The sequence below is a fragment of the Littorina saxatilis genome, linkage group LG15 (genome assembly GCF_037325665.1).
Source record: "Littorina saxatilis isolate snail1 linkage group LG15, US_GU_Lsax_2.0, whole genome shotgun sequence".
Taxonomy (NCBI): Eukaryota; Metazoa; Mollusca; class Gastropoda; order Littorinimorpha; family Littorinidae; genus Littorina; species Littorina saxatilis.
In genome coordinates this window covers 5,782,085-5,799,240 of record NC_090259.1, presented here as the reverse complement: position 1 = coordinate 5,799,240, position 17,156 = coordinate 5,782,085, and the positions used below count along the sequence as shown (strand labels likewise).

General features: G+C 47.1%; 1 protein-coding gene across 1 annotated transcript in view; it reads left to right on the top strand.

Annotated features, from left to right (window-relative positions):
- The window catches only part of LOC138948331 (uncharacterized), a 322,492-nt gene that overhangs the window by 165,071 nt on the left and 140,265 nt on the right, over nt 1-17,156 (top strand). Inside the window, exons 14-15 of the mRNA XM_070319840.1 lie at nt 11,268-11,399; nt 12,014-12,133. Of these exons, the coding sequence (XP_070175941.1) occupies nt 11,268-11,399; nt 12,014-12,133 (252 nt within the window). The remainder of the gene's footprint in view (nt 1-11,267; nt 11,400-12,013; nt 12,134-17,156) is intronic.

The window sequence follows — 17,156 nt, the reverse complement described above, 5'->3', positions numbered from 1 at the left end:
TTTTAACAATACCGTATTTTGTTACATTAAACACACACACACACACACCCGTAAATAGTCTATCTCTGTCACGTTTCACTATATCACATAAGGTGATTATGAAACGGTTAGTTACTTCTAACTAACTAACCACACCACGATCCACTCTCGCAGTCATACAATCAACAAAAGTATAAGTTTTGGACGCCTGTTTATGTAATAACCCGCCACCTCCCTCGAGACTTCACTCAAAATATGTTCTTTTACGTTCAAAACGTAAAACCAATGGTCACTGACAAAATGCCAGTTAGAATATAGAAAATTATAGTAACACGCTGATCCCGTGTAAAGCTAGGAAAATATAGCTGATCTGCCTAAAAGTGCAAACTTATGCAGGTGTCACACACCCCACGTTGTCACCGCTCGAATGTAATCATAAATAGAAAAGATGACAACGGTGGTAAACAGTGTGCAAATACATGGTGCACTTAGCTTTTTCTTCTGCCACTGAGTGGACGGCCTGTAATTAGTCTTTAGTCTCCACAACTGCTCCGTCGAATGAAGTGCTGGTTAGCGTGGTGACGAAGCAGGGAACTGTGAAGACATCAGGCGCCACACCCAGTCGCAGGTTAGCTGGTTAGCTGGTTAGCCGGTTAGCTGGTTAGCCGGTTACATCATTCCGCGGACGATCTTGATGTAGCGTCCCGCAGATACAGCGTCCTGCAGGTAACCGCGTCCCGCAGACAGGCAGCAACAGAAGATAGAAATGAAGAAAAGCTCAAAAGCCTATGAATGTAGCACTCTCACTGAAGCTAAAACTGCTTCCTCCTTTGAACGGCCCCTGTTCGTCAACAGCGATGTCCCATTCAACCTCTTGCTGACTCCTTTCTGCGGTGAAAATACCTTCCCGCACAGCGAAGAGAATTTGACGACCCGTCTGTCAGCCAGCATGTGTCCAAGAAGAAGGTGGTCTGTCCTATGGAGTTCCTATCAAGCCTCACTAGCAAGTAGCATAGCACGTTGATACCCAGTAAAGTATTTAAACGTGTTGAAAAACCATCAAACTTGTAGGAGAATTCTGACACCGACCCTTTTTCCTCGCTGCTGAATTCCGAGTGTCCAGTTAACATGTCTCAGGCAGACAACTTTGACAAAATCACGTGACTCACCCTGTCACATACCCCAGTTCAGTTATCCACAATTCTGCCTCGACAGCAGAAATCACCCCCGTGAAATCCGTGCGACACAATATCCGTGTTTGTTCTGCGCTGTCAGCAAAACCCACCCGTTGACAGAAAGCACAGGCGCTTTCTATCGCAATTGACCAAGAGAAGGCACCCCACCGAGTGACTCTTTCTTGATCCATGCCACCTAATCGTGACAATCTCCACAACTGCTCCGTTGACTGTAGTGCCTGTTGGCGTTGAACGAAGCAGGGAACAGTGGAGATATCAGGCGCCTCACTCAGTCGCTGAAGGTCCTCCCCGTAGTTACCAGAAATGGTAAGAAGTGTACAGTGGTAAGACGACGACAGCAACAGCAAATCACCAGGTTACCAGGTTACAGCATACGGATGTTCCGGTTACAGCATACCCGCAACACAGCACTCCCGCAAAGATAAGTAGACTGCAACAAAAAGCATCGGTGCACTAAACATGCCTCGCAACCCTTCACACCCCACCTTTAAACATGTCACCCTTCATATTTCATAGAGCACGTGGCCTGCACAACGAAATTTTAAAACAACAAATCAGCCATTTTCCCTCCTTCTCTCCATATCTGCAAAAACCATATACAGATTATACTTTTAGCGTCACAAAGAGCATATTATGCGCTATCCTGGAGAGAACAACAGAGAGTATTTCATTCCACAAACATTGACTCGTCAAACAGCGTTTAATAATGATTTATTACCTCAACAGCATATGAATGTGTAGCTCTCCTTAAGCGAATCCGCTTCCTTGTATGGCTTTCGCCCGTCGACGAATTAGTAGCCACAACCCTTGTACTGAGTCTCTTCTGCGTTGAAATCCTCCAACACCCAGTCAAGAAACACCTGACGGCCTCTTCGTCAAAAACATAATTTTGCAGCGAAAGGCGGTCACTCCTCCGTTGTCCTAAGAGCCCTACTGGACATGCAGAACAGGCACGTTGACATAAAAAATATCACCACGTGTTGAAAAAACCGTCAACTCTTAGACGAGGAAACAACCTTATCGCCTCAAAGTAAATGTGGAAACCCTGTACACAATACCACGCCTCGCACCCCTATCTCAGGCGTGGAGATAAAACGTATTTCACGTGCTAAGCTCAGTCAGCAGAAAATCCTCAAGTAGCGATAAGCACAGGCGCTTTGCATCGCACTTTCGGAAAGGCACCCTACAGAGAGTTTCTTCCTCAATCAATGTCACCAAACCGTGACACACCTCCCCTCTTCAAGACGAAAGCTCGGTGTCGCTCCCGGCCATGTTCTCCTCCACAGGGCGAGAGAGAAAATCCGCTCTAACATTGTTGGCGCCCGGAATGATTCGTACCGTGAATTGGTGCGGTTGGAGGATCAACGCCTAGCGCATAAGTCTGGGGTTTGCCAACCTTGCAACCTGAAGATATTGCAGAGGTTGATGGTCCGTCTCCAGACAGAAAGGTCGTCCGTAAAGGTACGCCTCGAACTTCTGTATGCCCCAAACGATGGCGAGACACTTGCGATCAACCGTTGCATTTGCTGCCTCGGCCGAGGTCAGCTTACGGCTGGCGAAGCAAACAGGGTGCCCGGTAGCTCAGTTGGTAGAGCACTGGACTTGTGATTGGAAGGTCGCAGGTTCGAATTCGGGCCGGGACGGACACGGGTCAACTTTATGTGCAGACCCAGAGACGGAAGCCATGTCCCACCCCCGTGTCATCACAATGGCACGTAAAAGACCTTGGTCATTCTGCCATAAGTGCAGGTGGCTGAATACACCTAAACACGCAGACACCTGGGTAGCGCGACTCCGTTGCTGCTAGCTTTCCACTGGGAGGAAGCGACCCGAATTTCCCAGCGATGGGACAATAAAGTAATGAAAATGAAATGAAAATGAAAATGAAATGAAAAAAAAATGAAATGAAAATGAAATGAAAAATGAAAATGAAAAGAAAAAACCTCCGTCTCCTGAAGCAACACTGCCCCAAGACCTTTCCCTGAAGCGTCTGTCCTCAACACGAAGTCCTCTAAGTCTGGTAGCCGGAGTATAGGCTGACTGGTGAGCCACCTCTTCATTGTGTGTAATGCTGAATTGCACTCATCAGTCCACACTACAACTGTCGGTTGTAGTTTCTTGGTAAGGTTGGTCAATGGAAGTGCGATTTCGGCAAAGTGAGGGATGAAGCGTCGATAGAAGCTGGCAAGGCCCAGCAAAGACCTGACTTCTTTCTTCGTGCGCGGTAGCTCAGCCTCCCGAATCTTTGAATCTTGTCGTCCTCTGAAACGAGCAATCCCTCGCCAACAACATGACCCAGGAAAGACAATTCCCGAAATTCCAGGTAACACTTCGACGGTTTAGCTACCAAATTTCCGTCCTTCAACCTTCCTAACACATTTCGCGCAGGGTGTCGATGTTCAGACCATGTCTCAGTCGCGATCAGCACATCGATGAAACTGCTGATGTCCTCGCGCTTCAACGGTTCCAAAAGTTTCCTCATCATCCGAGTGAAGACGGCTCCTGCATTCTGTAGCCCAAAAGGCATGACTGTCCACTGGAACTGGCCGAAGGGAGTGGTGAATGTAGTCTTCGGACGATTCTCCTCGGCAACAGGAATTTGCCAGTATCCCTTTGTGAGGTCCAATTTGGAGAAGTACTTGGCCTAAGCCAAGTGACTGAAGAGGTAGTCCACATCAGGCATGGGTTCTGCATCAAACGCCGTGATCTTGTTCAGTTTCCGGTAGTCAACGCAGAACCTGACGCGACCATCCTTCTTCTTTACTAGTACGATCGGTGAACTGTAGGGAGAGTTTGCCGGCGCAATGACGCCTAACTTCGTTATGTCGGCGATTTCCTTTCTGACCACCTCCTTCTGTGCTTGAGGCATGGGGTACTGCTTCGTCCTCACTGGCTGCTTCTCCAGCAAGTCGAAGGTAAATTCCTCCAGATGCGTCTGCAGTGGTATGTCTGTATGAACGCGTGCTGCATCCTCCACGATTCGTTGCAGGTCCGCTTTCTGGTCGTCCCCTAGATCAGATGAGATGTGTACATCAGTGAAGTCCTCTCTGGTCTCCAGAGGACAAACTGGTACCCGACATCTTCCCTCTTCATCCGTCGTTTCGTCCATTACGACAGTAACCTTCTCTGTCTCTTTGTCTTTGTCCCCGTAGGCAGTCCTCTCCACGTAGGCGCGCAGCAGATTGGCGTGGTACAGGCGTGCTTTCCCGTTCATCACGATCCTGTAGTCGTTCTGGTCCACCTTCGCTGTCACCTCAAAAGGTCCTTGCCACTGTAGGTGTAGCTTGTTGTGTTTGACAGGCAGAAGTAACAACACTCGTTCTCCAATCTTGAAGCTGTGCAGACGTGCCTTGCGGTCGAATCCTCGCGCGTAACGCTGTGCTGCTCTTCCCAGGTTTTCTTGAGCCAGTTTGTAGGTCTCCTCTATCCTGTTCCTGAGTTTCACGATTTAGGTCGCTATGATTTGCACCTCCTCGTCTGCTTCTTCGTCCGTCCAAGCCTGAAGTAGGATAGCCATGGGACCGCGTACCTTTCTGCCGTACAACTCGAATGGGGAGAAACCCAAGCTCTCCTGAGGAACCTCGCGGTAAGCGAAAAGCAGTGTTGGGATGTACCTATCCCACGTGCGTGGTTTCTCCTGAGCTAGTTTCCTCAGCATGGTTTTCAGGGTACCATTAAACCTTTCCACCAGTCCGTTGCACTGGGCATGGTAGGGAGTGGTAAAATGCTGCTCGAGCGATAGCAATCGTGCTGCCTCCTCCCGTGAATCGAGTGCCTCTGTTGGTGAGTACCTCTGAGGGAATCCCCGACCGGGACCACATGGTGACAAGTGCCTCAGCCACACGTGTATCTTCAATAGACTTAAGAGGGATGGCCTCCGGATATCGGGTGGCGTAGTCTACCATGGTCAATATGTACCTGTTTTCGTCCTCAGACGCAGGCAAGATGGGACCGATAATGTCCACTGCCACCCAACGAAAAGGTTCGTCGATGAGTGGCATCTTCTCCAAGGGGACCTTCCTCACCCTTCCCTTAGCAACCACCTTCTGGCACTTGTCACACGACGCACAAAAACGTCGGACATCAGTGCAGATGCCTGGCCAATAGAAATGGCGCCACACACGGTCTGTGGTCTTCTTGGTGCCCAAGTGACCCCCCAGAATCGAATCGTGCGCCGTTGCCATGACATCTTCGCGAAACTCGCGAGGCACCACAACCTGTTTGAAAGATCCTTGCCTGTTGCTGAACTCTCGATAAAGCAACTTCTTCTCCCTGGGAAACTTTAACCTCCCGTGTTTCCCGCTGAACTTGACCTTCCCCGACTTCGCGTGCTCACGAGGAGTAGCTAATGTCGGGTCCGTGTCTTGAGCCTTCGCGAGAACCACGGTGGTAATATTTCCCAGTGCTGCTCGTGCGGTAGGTAAGGGTTTGAGAGGTTGGTTTTCCCGTTCCGCCTGTGCCTGCGTGAGTACAGAAATGACGTCGGGAGTCCGATATACGGGAACCTCCCTGATGACGCCGTCCACAAACTGGACATGGTTCCCAATGAGCAGGTCGCATGGAGGATCGTCCATGACGACGGCCACAATGGTCCCCGTGAACAAAGGCGTTACGACCTTGCTCACAGTCTGCTGCCTCCTGGGTTGTCTTTGGCTGGTGCTCCTGTACAGAGGTCACCACCTCAGGTCGCATGATGGACATCAGCCGTTCCATCACAATCAGGTCAGCGAGGTCGTCGACGTCCCACCTCTTCTCTGCCATCTCAACCCAGCGCCGCAGGTAGAGGTTCAGACGTGCCACGAATTGATTGCTCAGCTCGCCACTCAGTCTGTTGCTGTTCCGCAGTCGACGTCGGTAAGCTTCGGCAGTCAAGTTAAAACGCTGGAGGAGCGCCTTCTTTAAAGCCCGATAGTTCCTCGCCTCGTCGTCCTCCAGAGCGTTGTAGAGCCGTAGGACGCGTCCCTTCAAGCAAGTACTAAGGCGACTAGCCCACGTACCTTCTTCCCATTGCTGGTCAGAAGCAATACGCTCGAACCGGCGCAGAAAATCGTCGAGCTCGTCCTTGTCGTCGTCAAACGTAGGAAGTCTCGTACGGTCAGTCACGAACGTCGGCGCCTAGTTTGAGTAGGCGTACCCTTCTCCGCCTGTAGCTTAGCTAACTCCAGTTGGAGATCGCGTTCGGCCTGTTCTTTACGTTCTCTTTCTTGTCTGTCAAGTTCGGCCTGTTCTTTCTTGTCCTGTCTGTTACGTTCGTCTTTCTTGTCCTGTCTGTCACGTTCGGCCTGTCGTTCCTTTTCTTGTCTGTCAAGTTCGTCCTTCTTGTCCTGTTTGTCACGTTCGGCCTGTCGTTCCTGTCTGTCACGTTTTTTTCTCGTCTGTCGCTCTAATTCTTCCTTACGTTCTTCCTCTAAGCGTTTTAGGACGCTTCGGGCTTTAGCGCGTGAGCCTCGGTCAATCTGTCCCTCGCTGCCAGGAGTCACATATCCCCCCTCTCCCCGTGCTAATCTCCTCGTAGGAGCCATGGTCAGCCATGGTTTATGGGTAGAAAATGCTACGGACAGTCTAACGCAGCGATTAGCTAGAACACGCGAAGATCAAACAATGGATACAAAAATCCAGCAACCAGAAAATGCAGAAGAAAAATCCAAACGGTGTGAAACAAAACGCGTGGCCTATTTTATGGCTGCTTTTTGCGGTGAAACAAAGTGTTTCCCACAGCCGTGGTTAGGACAGAAGTCCTCAGACCCTTCCCCCCCCAATTTCTAACAAAGTCAAAAATACGGAGACAAATCCAAGTAAAACAAGATGGTAGACTATAGTAACCTGTTACAGAATGTGCAACATCAAAGTAGAGAACACTGAGTAAAACGAATAACAAATCCGCTAACCCCGCCCAGCTCTCTGCAGTGGAAAACTCCGAACGAAGACACAAACGAGAAATCACAAACAAAGGAAAGGGAAGTAATCACAGATAGCGCAAACAGTAGCTCACAATTTACAACTTACATTTCCTGCAAGATGTGAATCGCTTAAGGTGTGGTATATGATTAAAACTATACAAAAAAGGGTAGCTCCAAGCAGAAAAAATAAGTCGAGCACTGACGAGATTATCTCCTCTTAGTTATCCTTAATTGGTGGGTCTTTATCAGTTGGAAATTAACTGAGTCACGTTTCATTGATCACAAAAGGTGATTATGAACGGTCAATTACTGCTAACTGACTATCCACACCACGATCCACTCTCGCAGTCACACAAAAAAGATAGAATCAACAAAAGTATAAATTTCAGTCGCCTGTTTATATACGATCTCGCCACCTCCCTCGATACTTCACTTCAAACGTTGTTCTTACGTCAAAGACGTAATGACTGTAACTGACAAAATGCCAGTTAAAGTTTTATTAAATGATAATAACACGCTGAACCCGTGTAAAGACAGGAAAGATAGCCGGTCTGTCAAAAGCGCTATAGTTAATGCAGGTGTCACACACCCCACGTTATTACCACTCAAATGAAATCACAAATATGAAAGATGACTAGGTGGTATATAGGGTGGAATGAACATGGTGCACTTAGCTTTTTGCCACTGAGTGGGCGACCCGTAAATAGTCTATCTCCACAACTGCTCCATTGACTGTAGTGCCGGTTGGCGTTGAACGAAGCAGGGAACAGTGGAGATAAACCTTTCAACATGTCACCCTTCATATTTCATAGAGCACGTGGCCTGCACAACGAACTTTTAAAACAACAAATCAGCCATTTTCCCTCCTTCTCTCCATATCTGCAAAAACCATAATACAGATTATACTTTTAGCGTCACAAAGAGCATATTATGCGCTATCCTGGAGAGTATTTCATTCCACAAACATTGACTCGTCAAACAGCGTTTAATAATGAATTATTACCTCAACAGCCTATGAATGTGTAGCTCTCCTTAAGCGAATCCGCTTCCTTGTATGGCTTTCGCCCGTCGACGAATTAGTAGCCACAACCCTTGTACTGAGTTTTCTTCTGTGTTGAAATCCTCCAACACCCAGTCAAGAAACACCTGACGGCCTCGTCGTCAGAAACATAATTTTGCAGCGAAAGGCGGTTACTCCTCCGTTGTCCTAAGAGCCCTACTGGACATGCAGAACAGGCACGTTGACATAAAAAATGTCACCACTTGTTGAAAAAACCGTCAACTCTCAGACAAGGAAACAACCTTATCGCCTCAAAGTAAATGCCGAATGGGGCAGTTTCAAGGTCTACCCCAAAACTCATCGAAAACATCACGTGACTCCAGCGACCAATTGCTATCGTCACAAGTACAGCGCGGCCCCAGTTGATTTTGCCCAGACAGCAAAATCCTGCACGTCGAAACCCTGTACACAATACCACGCCTCGCACCCCTATCTCAGGCGTGGAGATAAAACGTATTTCACGTGCTAAGCTCAGTCAGCAGAAAATCCTCCAGTAGCGATAAGCACAGGCGCTTTTCATCGCAATTTCGGAAAGGCACCCCACAGAGTGTTTCTTTCCCAATCCATGTCACAAAACCGTGACACTGAGTGAATTATTGCGTAACTGGAAGGTGTAAAACGGCAAGGCTACTGGTGTGCTGTTGTAACGATGAACACTGTGTTTGTTTCCCTGCTGAGGCTACTGGTGTGCTGTTGTAACGATGTACACTGTGTTGGTTTCCCTGCTGAGTCTACTGGTGTGCTGTTGTAACGATGTACACTGTGTTGGTTTCCCTGCTGAGGCTACTGGTGTGCTGTTGTAACTATGTACACGGTGTTAGTTTCCCTGCTGAGGCTACTGGTGTGCTGTTGTAACGATGTACACTGTGTTGGTTTCCCAGCTGAGGCTACTGGTGTGCTGTTGTAATTATGTACACTGTGTTGGTTTCCCTGCTGAGGCTACTGGTGTGCTGTTGTAACGATGTACACTGTGTTGGTTTCCCTGCTGAGGCTACTGGTGTGCTGTTGTAACGATGTACACTGTGTTGGTTTCACTGCTGAGGCTATTGGTGTGCTGTTGTAACGATGTACACGGTGTTGGTTTCCCAGCTGCGGCGGTACTGGTGATTGTAGTGGCAAGGGATTTAAACGACTCCACTTGCTCAACCACTTATCCGTTGATGGTGAGCGGTGTGTAACGATGTACACTGTGTTGGTTTCCCAGCTGAGGCTACTGGTGTGCTGTTGTAATTATGTACACTGTGTTGGTTTCCCTGCTGAGGCTACTTGTGTGCTGTTGTGACGATGCACACTGTGTTGGTTTCCCTGCTGAGGCTTGTTTGTTTGTTTGTTTGCTTAACGCCCAGCCGACCACGAAGGGCCATATCAGGGCGGTGCTGCTTTGACATATAACGTGCGCCACACACAAGACAGAAGTCGCGGCACAGGCTTCATGTCTCACCCAGTCACATTATTCTGACACCGGACCAACCAGTCCTAGCACAAACCCCATAATGCCAGACGCCAGGCGGAGCAGCCACTAGATTGACAATTTTAAAGTCTTAGGTATGACCCGGGCGGGGTTCGAACCCACGACCTCCCGATCACGGGGCGGACGTCTTACCACTAGGCCAACCGTGCCGGTCTGCTGAGGCTACTGGTGTGCTGTTGTAACGATGTACACTGTGTTGGTTTCCCTGCTGAGGCTACTGGTGTGCTGTTGTAACTATGTACACGGTGTTGGTTTCCCTGCTGAGGCTACTGGTGTGCTGTGGTAACTATGTACACTATGTTGGTTTCCCAGCTGAGGCTACTGGTGTGCTGTTGTATCGATGTACACTGTGTTGGTTTCCCTGCTGGGGCTACTGGTGTGCTGTTGTAACTATGTACACTGTGTTGGTTTCCCAGCTGAGGCTACTGGTGTGCTGTTGTAACGATGTGCACTGTATTGGTTTCCCTGCTGAGGCTACTGGTGTGCTCTTGTAACGATGTACACTGTGTTGGTTTCCCTGCTGAGGCTACTGGTGTGCTGTTGTAACCATGTACACTGTGTTGGTTTCCCTGCTGAGGCTACTGGCGTGCTTTTGTAACTATGTACACTGTGTTGGTTTCCCTGCTGAGGCTACTGGTGTGCTGTTGTAACGATGTACACTGTGTTGGCTGAGGCTACTGGTGTGCTGTTGTAACGATGTACACTGTGTTGGTTTCCCAGCTGAGGCTACTGGTGTGCTGTTGTAACGATGTACACTGTGTTGGTTTCCCTGCTGAGGCTACTGGTGTGCTGTTGTAACGATGTACAATGTGTTGGTTTCCCAGATGAGGCTACTGGTGTGCTGTTGTAACGATGTACACTGTGTTGGTTTCCCAGCTGAGGCTACTGGTGTGCTGTTGTAACGATGTACACTATGTTGGTTTCCCTGCTGAGGCTACTGGTGTGCTGTTGTAACTATGTACACGGTGTTGGTTTCCCTGCTGAGGCTACTGGTGTGCTGTTGTAACTATGTACACTGTGTTGGCTTCCCTGCTGAGGCTACTTGTGTGCTGTTGTATCGATCTACACTGTGTTCGTTTCTCTGCTGAAGCTACTGGTGTGCTGTTGTAACGATGTACACTGTGTTGGTTTCCCTGCTGAGGCTACTGGTGTGCTGTTGTAACGATGTACACTGTGTTGGTTTCCCTGCTGAAGCTACTGGTGTGCTGTTGTAACGATGTACACTGTGTTGGTTTCCCTGCTGAGGCTACTGGTGTGCTGTTGTAACGATGTACACGGTGTTGGTTTCCCAGCTGCGGCCACTGGTGATTGTAGTGGCAAGGGATTTAAACGACTCCACTTGCTCAACCACTTCTCCGTTGATGGTGAGCGGTGTGATGGGTGTTTTCTTCCTTCTGGAGTCGACTACCAGCTCCTTAATTATCGACACGTTAAGTTCAAGGTTGTTGTCTGCATGAGCACCACGCCACCAACCGCTCGACCTCGGCTCTGTATGCCGACTCGTCTGAGCCCTTGATGAGGTCCCCAACAGTTGTGTCGTGGAAAAACTTGAGCGCCGAGACAGATGGGTTGGTGGAGACACAGTCGTTGTGTTAGCATGGCCAGTGCAACGCGCACTATAACACACCAATGTAGCTATCTGACTCTTCGTTTTTCTGCAGAAGTCCCTATTGGTGATGCGTGCCTGACTGCCGAAAACTGTGTGTCCGGTGCCGAATGCAAAGTACCTCCCGGAAGTTCCTCAAGTTCCAAAATTTGCATCTGCAGGAATCTTAACTCCTCCAACGCTTGTGGTATCTACCCCCCCCCCCTCTCTCTCTCTCTCTCTCTCTCTCTCTCTCTCTCTCTCTCTCTCTCTCTCTCTCTCTCTCTCTCTCTCTCTCTCTCTCTCTCTCGGAATTCGTCTATTTGCTTTCTTTAGCGCTTATCTTTTAGTATAATTGTATTGTGTTGTGTGTGAGTGGGAGTGTGTGTATGTGTTTATGTGTATGCGTGTGTGCGTGTGTGTGTGTGTGTGTGTGTGTATGTGTTTATGTGTATGTGTGTGTGCGTGTGTGTGTGTATGTGTTTATGTGTATGCGTGTGTGCGTGTTTGTGTGTGTGTGTGTGTGTGTGTGTGTGTGTGTGTGTGTGTGTGTTCAAGAACAGATTGTAAGAAAAGTTCCAGTCTTAAATCTTTATCCTTGTTAAATAAAGTTCAGATCAGTTCAGTTCAGTTATCTGTCTCACGATGACGTAATGAACGCTGAATTGACCGGACACAAACCTCAGCACATCATTACTTTAATCCAGATGCATGAAAATAAAGACAAGAAATAATGAATAAAAACAATTGTATCTGCGTAAAAGAGAAATACATGAAATTAGAGCTGTGTGTGCACACTTACCGTAACGTGGTGCTGTGCAGAGCCCAGGGATGGCTTTGCTGGAGGTGCCTGTCCCTGTACAACAGCGAACGCCGCATGTAACAGCAACTTGTGTACCTGCAGCACTGGCTACAAGCCATACTCTATCGACCTCACCTGCCGTAAGTTTTAATTTGTTTTTCATTTTACATTGCTTTGCAAGATCAAAGCTCTCACCTGTTGGACTTTTCTTGCAACCTACTCTGCTTGGAAAGACCAAAACTCTCGCCTCCTATTCTGCTCGGCACGATCAGAGCTTTGGCCTGCTATAAGTTGGCTTTCTCTAACACTCTACTCTGCTTGGCAAGATCAAAGCTCTCACCTGCTATATGTTGGCTTTCTACAACACTGTTCTGCTTGGCAAGATCAAAGCTCTCACCTGCTATAAGTTGGCTTTCCCTAACACTCTACTGTGCTTGGCAAGATCTGGGCCCGTATTCTTGAATAAGCTGCAACTCATATACTGGCCTGTAGAACCACTTTCGCTCGATAAGTCCGCTAAGTGTTATTCATGAAACCCGATAAGGCCTTACCGGGGTGTCACCGAGCTGTAAAGTTAGAGGACCCCTCCCTTTCTTCTAAAGTCGCTACCTGTCAGGTAACTTCACCAAAACTATCCATGTCCCTCTTTTCATACGTTATTCAAACCGTCAATTCTGAATAAATCTTGTTCAAATATTGTTAGTAGGTTTATGTCCCTCATGGTCACACAATGGTGTATTTCAAGCACCAATGCATTGCGGACAAATACCAGATATTGCTCGCGAAAGATTTCAACCGATGCTTGATCATACCGGCTTTGTGGCGAAAGCGTGCACGCGTCTTCTTTAATGCATTACAGTGTCGAGAATGTTTAAACTGATATCGTGGCAGAACGGTTATCGCGTTTGCCTGATACGCGATTGAGTCAAGTTCAAATCACCATCTGGCCATTATTATTTTTTACTTTTTGTCATTTGTTTATTTTTGTTTATTTTCTTCATGTGGAAGAGAGTACATTGTAAGGAATATCAAAATTGATTTTTAACATTAATTTTAGGCAGGAATTAGTTTTTGACTCACATGCGAAGCAAAAGTGAGTCTATGTACTCACCCGAGTCGTCCGTCCGTCCGGCCGTCCGGAAAACTTTAACGTTGGATATTTCTTGGACACTATTCAGTCTATCAGTACCAAATTTGGCAAGATGGTGTATGATGACAAGGCCCCAAAAAACATACATAGCATTTTGACCTTGCTTCAAGGTCAAGGTCGCAGGGGCCATAAATGTTGTCTAAAAAACAGCTATTTTTCACATTTTCTCTGATGTTTTTGAGATTTAATACCTCACCTACATATGATATATAGGGCAAAGTAAGCCCCATCTTTTGATACCAGTTTGGTTTACCTTGCTTCAAGGTCAAGGTCACAGGAGCTCTTCAAAGTTGGATTGTATACATATTTTGAAGTGACCTTGACCCTGAACTATGGAAGATAACTGTTTCAAACTTAAAAATTATGTGGGGCACATGTTATGCTTTCATCATGAGACACATTTGGTCACATATGATCAAGGTCAAAGTCACTTTGACCCTTATGAAATGTGACCAAAATAAGGTAGTGAACCACTAAAAGTGACCATATCTCATGGTAGAAAGAGCCAATAAGCACCATTGTACTTCCTATGTCTTGAATTAACAGCTTTGTGTTGCATGACCTTGGATGACCTTGACCTTGGGTCAAGGTCACATGTATTTTGGTAGGAACAATGTGTAAAGCAGTTCTTAGTGTATGATGTCATTGCTAGGTTTAGTTATTTGACCTTGACCCTGAAGGTCAAGGTCATGTAAAGGTCAAGGTCAAGCATGTGAGTCGTATGGGCTTTGCCCTTCTTGTTTAAATCTTTGGTTAACATGATATTAGTTAATTGATAAAGTTTGTTAAATTAAAAATGTAAACATTTGATTGAGAAAAAATAAAGACCAATAAAGAAGGATGCTCCCGGCTTGAATTTATTTTTAAATTAGAGAGAAGGCCAAAAATATAAGGGTAGCAGCAACCATGCAACTGAAAAATAACGGAAACGCCGGTAACGCATGCGCAGAGAAGAGCAAGAAGAGCAAGCATGGGGAATCTCCTGTTCTAAAAATAACCAACACTGGTAGCTGCCGACCTTCCACCAGACTCACATGAATACCGGGGGAAAATAAATAATTACCGGGCGATATAAACAAATACCGGGCGGTAGTTCCACGACAGTTTGACTTTGACAGACACAATTTTGCAGACTTTTCAAGAATACGGGCCCAGAGCTCTCACCTGCTATAAGTTGGCTTTCTCTAACACTCTACTCTGCTTGGCCAGATCAAAGCTCTCACCTGCTATAAGTTGGCTTTCTCTAACACTCTACTCTGCTTGGCAAGATCAAAGCTCTCACCTGCTATAAGTTGGCTTTCTCTAACACTCTACTCTGTTTGGCACGATCAGAGCTCTCGCCTGCTATAACTTGGATTTCTATAACACTCTACTCTGTTTGGCACGATCAGAGCTCTCGCCTGCTATAACTTGGACTTCTATAACACTCTACACTGTTTGGCACGATCAGAGCTCTCGCCTGCTATAACTTGGCTTTCTATAACACTCTACTCTGTTTGGCACGATCAGAGCTCTCGCCTGCTATAACTTGGCTTTCTATAACACTCTACTCTGTTTGGCACGATCAGAGCTCTCGCCTGCTATAACTTGGCCTTCTATAACACTCTACTCTGTTTGGCACGATCAGAGCTCTCGCCTGCTATAACTTGGCTTTCTATAACACTCTACTCTGTTTGGCACGATCAGAGCTCTCGCCTGCTATAACTTGGCTTTCTATAACACTCTACTCTGTTTGGCACGATCAGAGCTCTCGCCTGCTATAACTTGGCTTTCTATAACACTCTACTCTGTTTGGCACGATCAGAGCTCTCGCCTGCTATAACTTGGCTTTCTATAACACTCTACACTGCTTGGCACGATCAGAGCTCTCGCCTGCTATAACTTGGATTTCTATAACACTCTACTCTGTTTGGCACGATCAGAGCTCTCGCCTGCTATAACTTGGCTTTCTATGACACTCTACTCTGTTTGGCACGATCAGAGCTCTCCACTGCTATAACGTGGCTTTCTATAACAAGAAATCTTAATCCAGTTCTATAGGGCTACGATTGAAAGCATCTTGTCTTTTTCCATCACTGTCTGGTTCAGTAGGGCTACTGAGGCAGAACAGATCAACATAAGCAGAGTTGTACGAACAGCTTCCAAGATTGTGGGTTGTGAGCTTCCCTCCATTGCCTCCATATACACATCCCGAAGCGCTCAGAAGGTCAAAAAGATTCTGTCAGACAACTCGCACCCTGCTTACAAGTTGTTCCGGCCCCTACCCTCGGGCAGGCGTTTTCGCTCGATCAGGACACGCACCACGCGTTTCAGAGACAGTTTTTATCCAAGTGCGGTGCGTGTCCTGGCTCCTTAAGTCCTCTAACTGCCGTTCTTAGTTAAAATTGAGCTTTTACTCAAGGTTTATGTCCTGGTATTCTGTTGTGAGACACAGCCGTCAAGCCTTTAAATACCTTACTTCTTAAAGTTCACCTACCCAGTGTAGTATGGTAATAAATGTTTTGGTTTTAAAATTATTAAGGATTTGTGATTTTAGTTATTGTCGTCATAACTGATGTCTGATACATATATAATTCTTACTGATACTTCCATACTGTTTATTTTACGCATATGTACAATTGATGGTTAAACACGTTTTGTTAAGGAGGAGCATGCTTGTGCGTGTGTGCTGTTGTGGGTTCTGTGTGGGGAATGTATGCGGGCGTGCGTGAGCGTGTGTGTGACTGAGATTGCAAGCGATGTTTGGAAGGGCGTGTATGGATTGATTGATTGTACTCTGGCCAAAACATGTCCCTAGTGTACTGCACATGGTTGAAATAAAGTCTTATGTCTTATGTCTTATAACATTCTACTCTGCTTGGCACGATCAGAGCTCTCGCCTGCTATAACTTGGCTTTCTATAACACTCTACTCTGTTTGGCACGATCAGAGCTCTCGCCTGCTATAACTTGGCTTTCTATAACACTCTACTCTGTTTGGCACGATCAGAGCTCTCCACTGCTATAACGTGGCTTTCTATAACATTCTACTCTGCTTGGCACGATCAGAGCTCTCCACTGCTATAACGTGGCTTTCTATGACACTTTACTATGCTTGGCAAGACCGGCACGGTTGGTCTAGTCGTAAGGCGTCCGCCCCGTGATCGGGATGTCGTGGGTTCGAACCCCGGCCGGGTCATACCTAAGACTTTAAAATTGGCAATCTAGTGGCTGCTCCGCCTGGCGTCTGGCATTATGGGGTAAGTGCTAGGACTGGTTGGTCCGGTGTCAGAATAATGTGACTGGGTGAGACATGAAGCCTGTGCTGCGACTTCTGTCTTGTGTGTGGCGCACGTTATATGTCAAAGCAGCACCGCCCTGATATGGCTCTTCGTGGTCGGCTGGGCGTTAAGCAAACAAACAAACAAACAAAATGCTTGGCAAGATCAAAGCTCTCAACTGCTATAAGTTGGCTTTTTCTTGCAACCTACTCTGCTTGGCAAGATTGGCTTTCTACAACACTCTACTCTGTTTGGCAAGATCAGGGGCCAGTTTCATAAGATAGCAGTGAACCGACTGACAGTCGATCGACTGCCCAGTCGATGGACTGTGGTTGATCGCCGGGTCACCGAAAAGCGCGTTTCATGAGCGAATCACCGTCACCCGCGGACAACCGCAGTCGACCGACTGTACAGTAATCCGAATGGCCAAGTCGAAGGCTAAATTTAGCAACATTACCACTTCCGTTTGCTCATTCGCACGTGGAAATGGCCGATTTCGAAGAAAAAACTAGTCTCGGCCCGCTCAAAATAACAATGACCGAGACTTTCAGTAATTGCTTCGCGTGACGTCTAACCCTCTTACGCCATAATGTGACGTCTTCAAGACATAACCCTGACTTGTCTCCTGGATTACTGCGTCATGATAGATACATTTCGAAGAACAATCACAAGGTTTGGCTCACAATCCAAAAAAGTGTGAGCATTCTGCCATTGACTGTGCGGATAATTACATTTATTTTCGGTTTACCGCAGT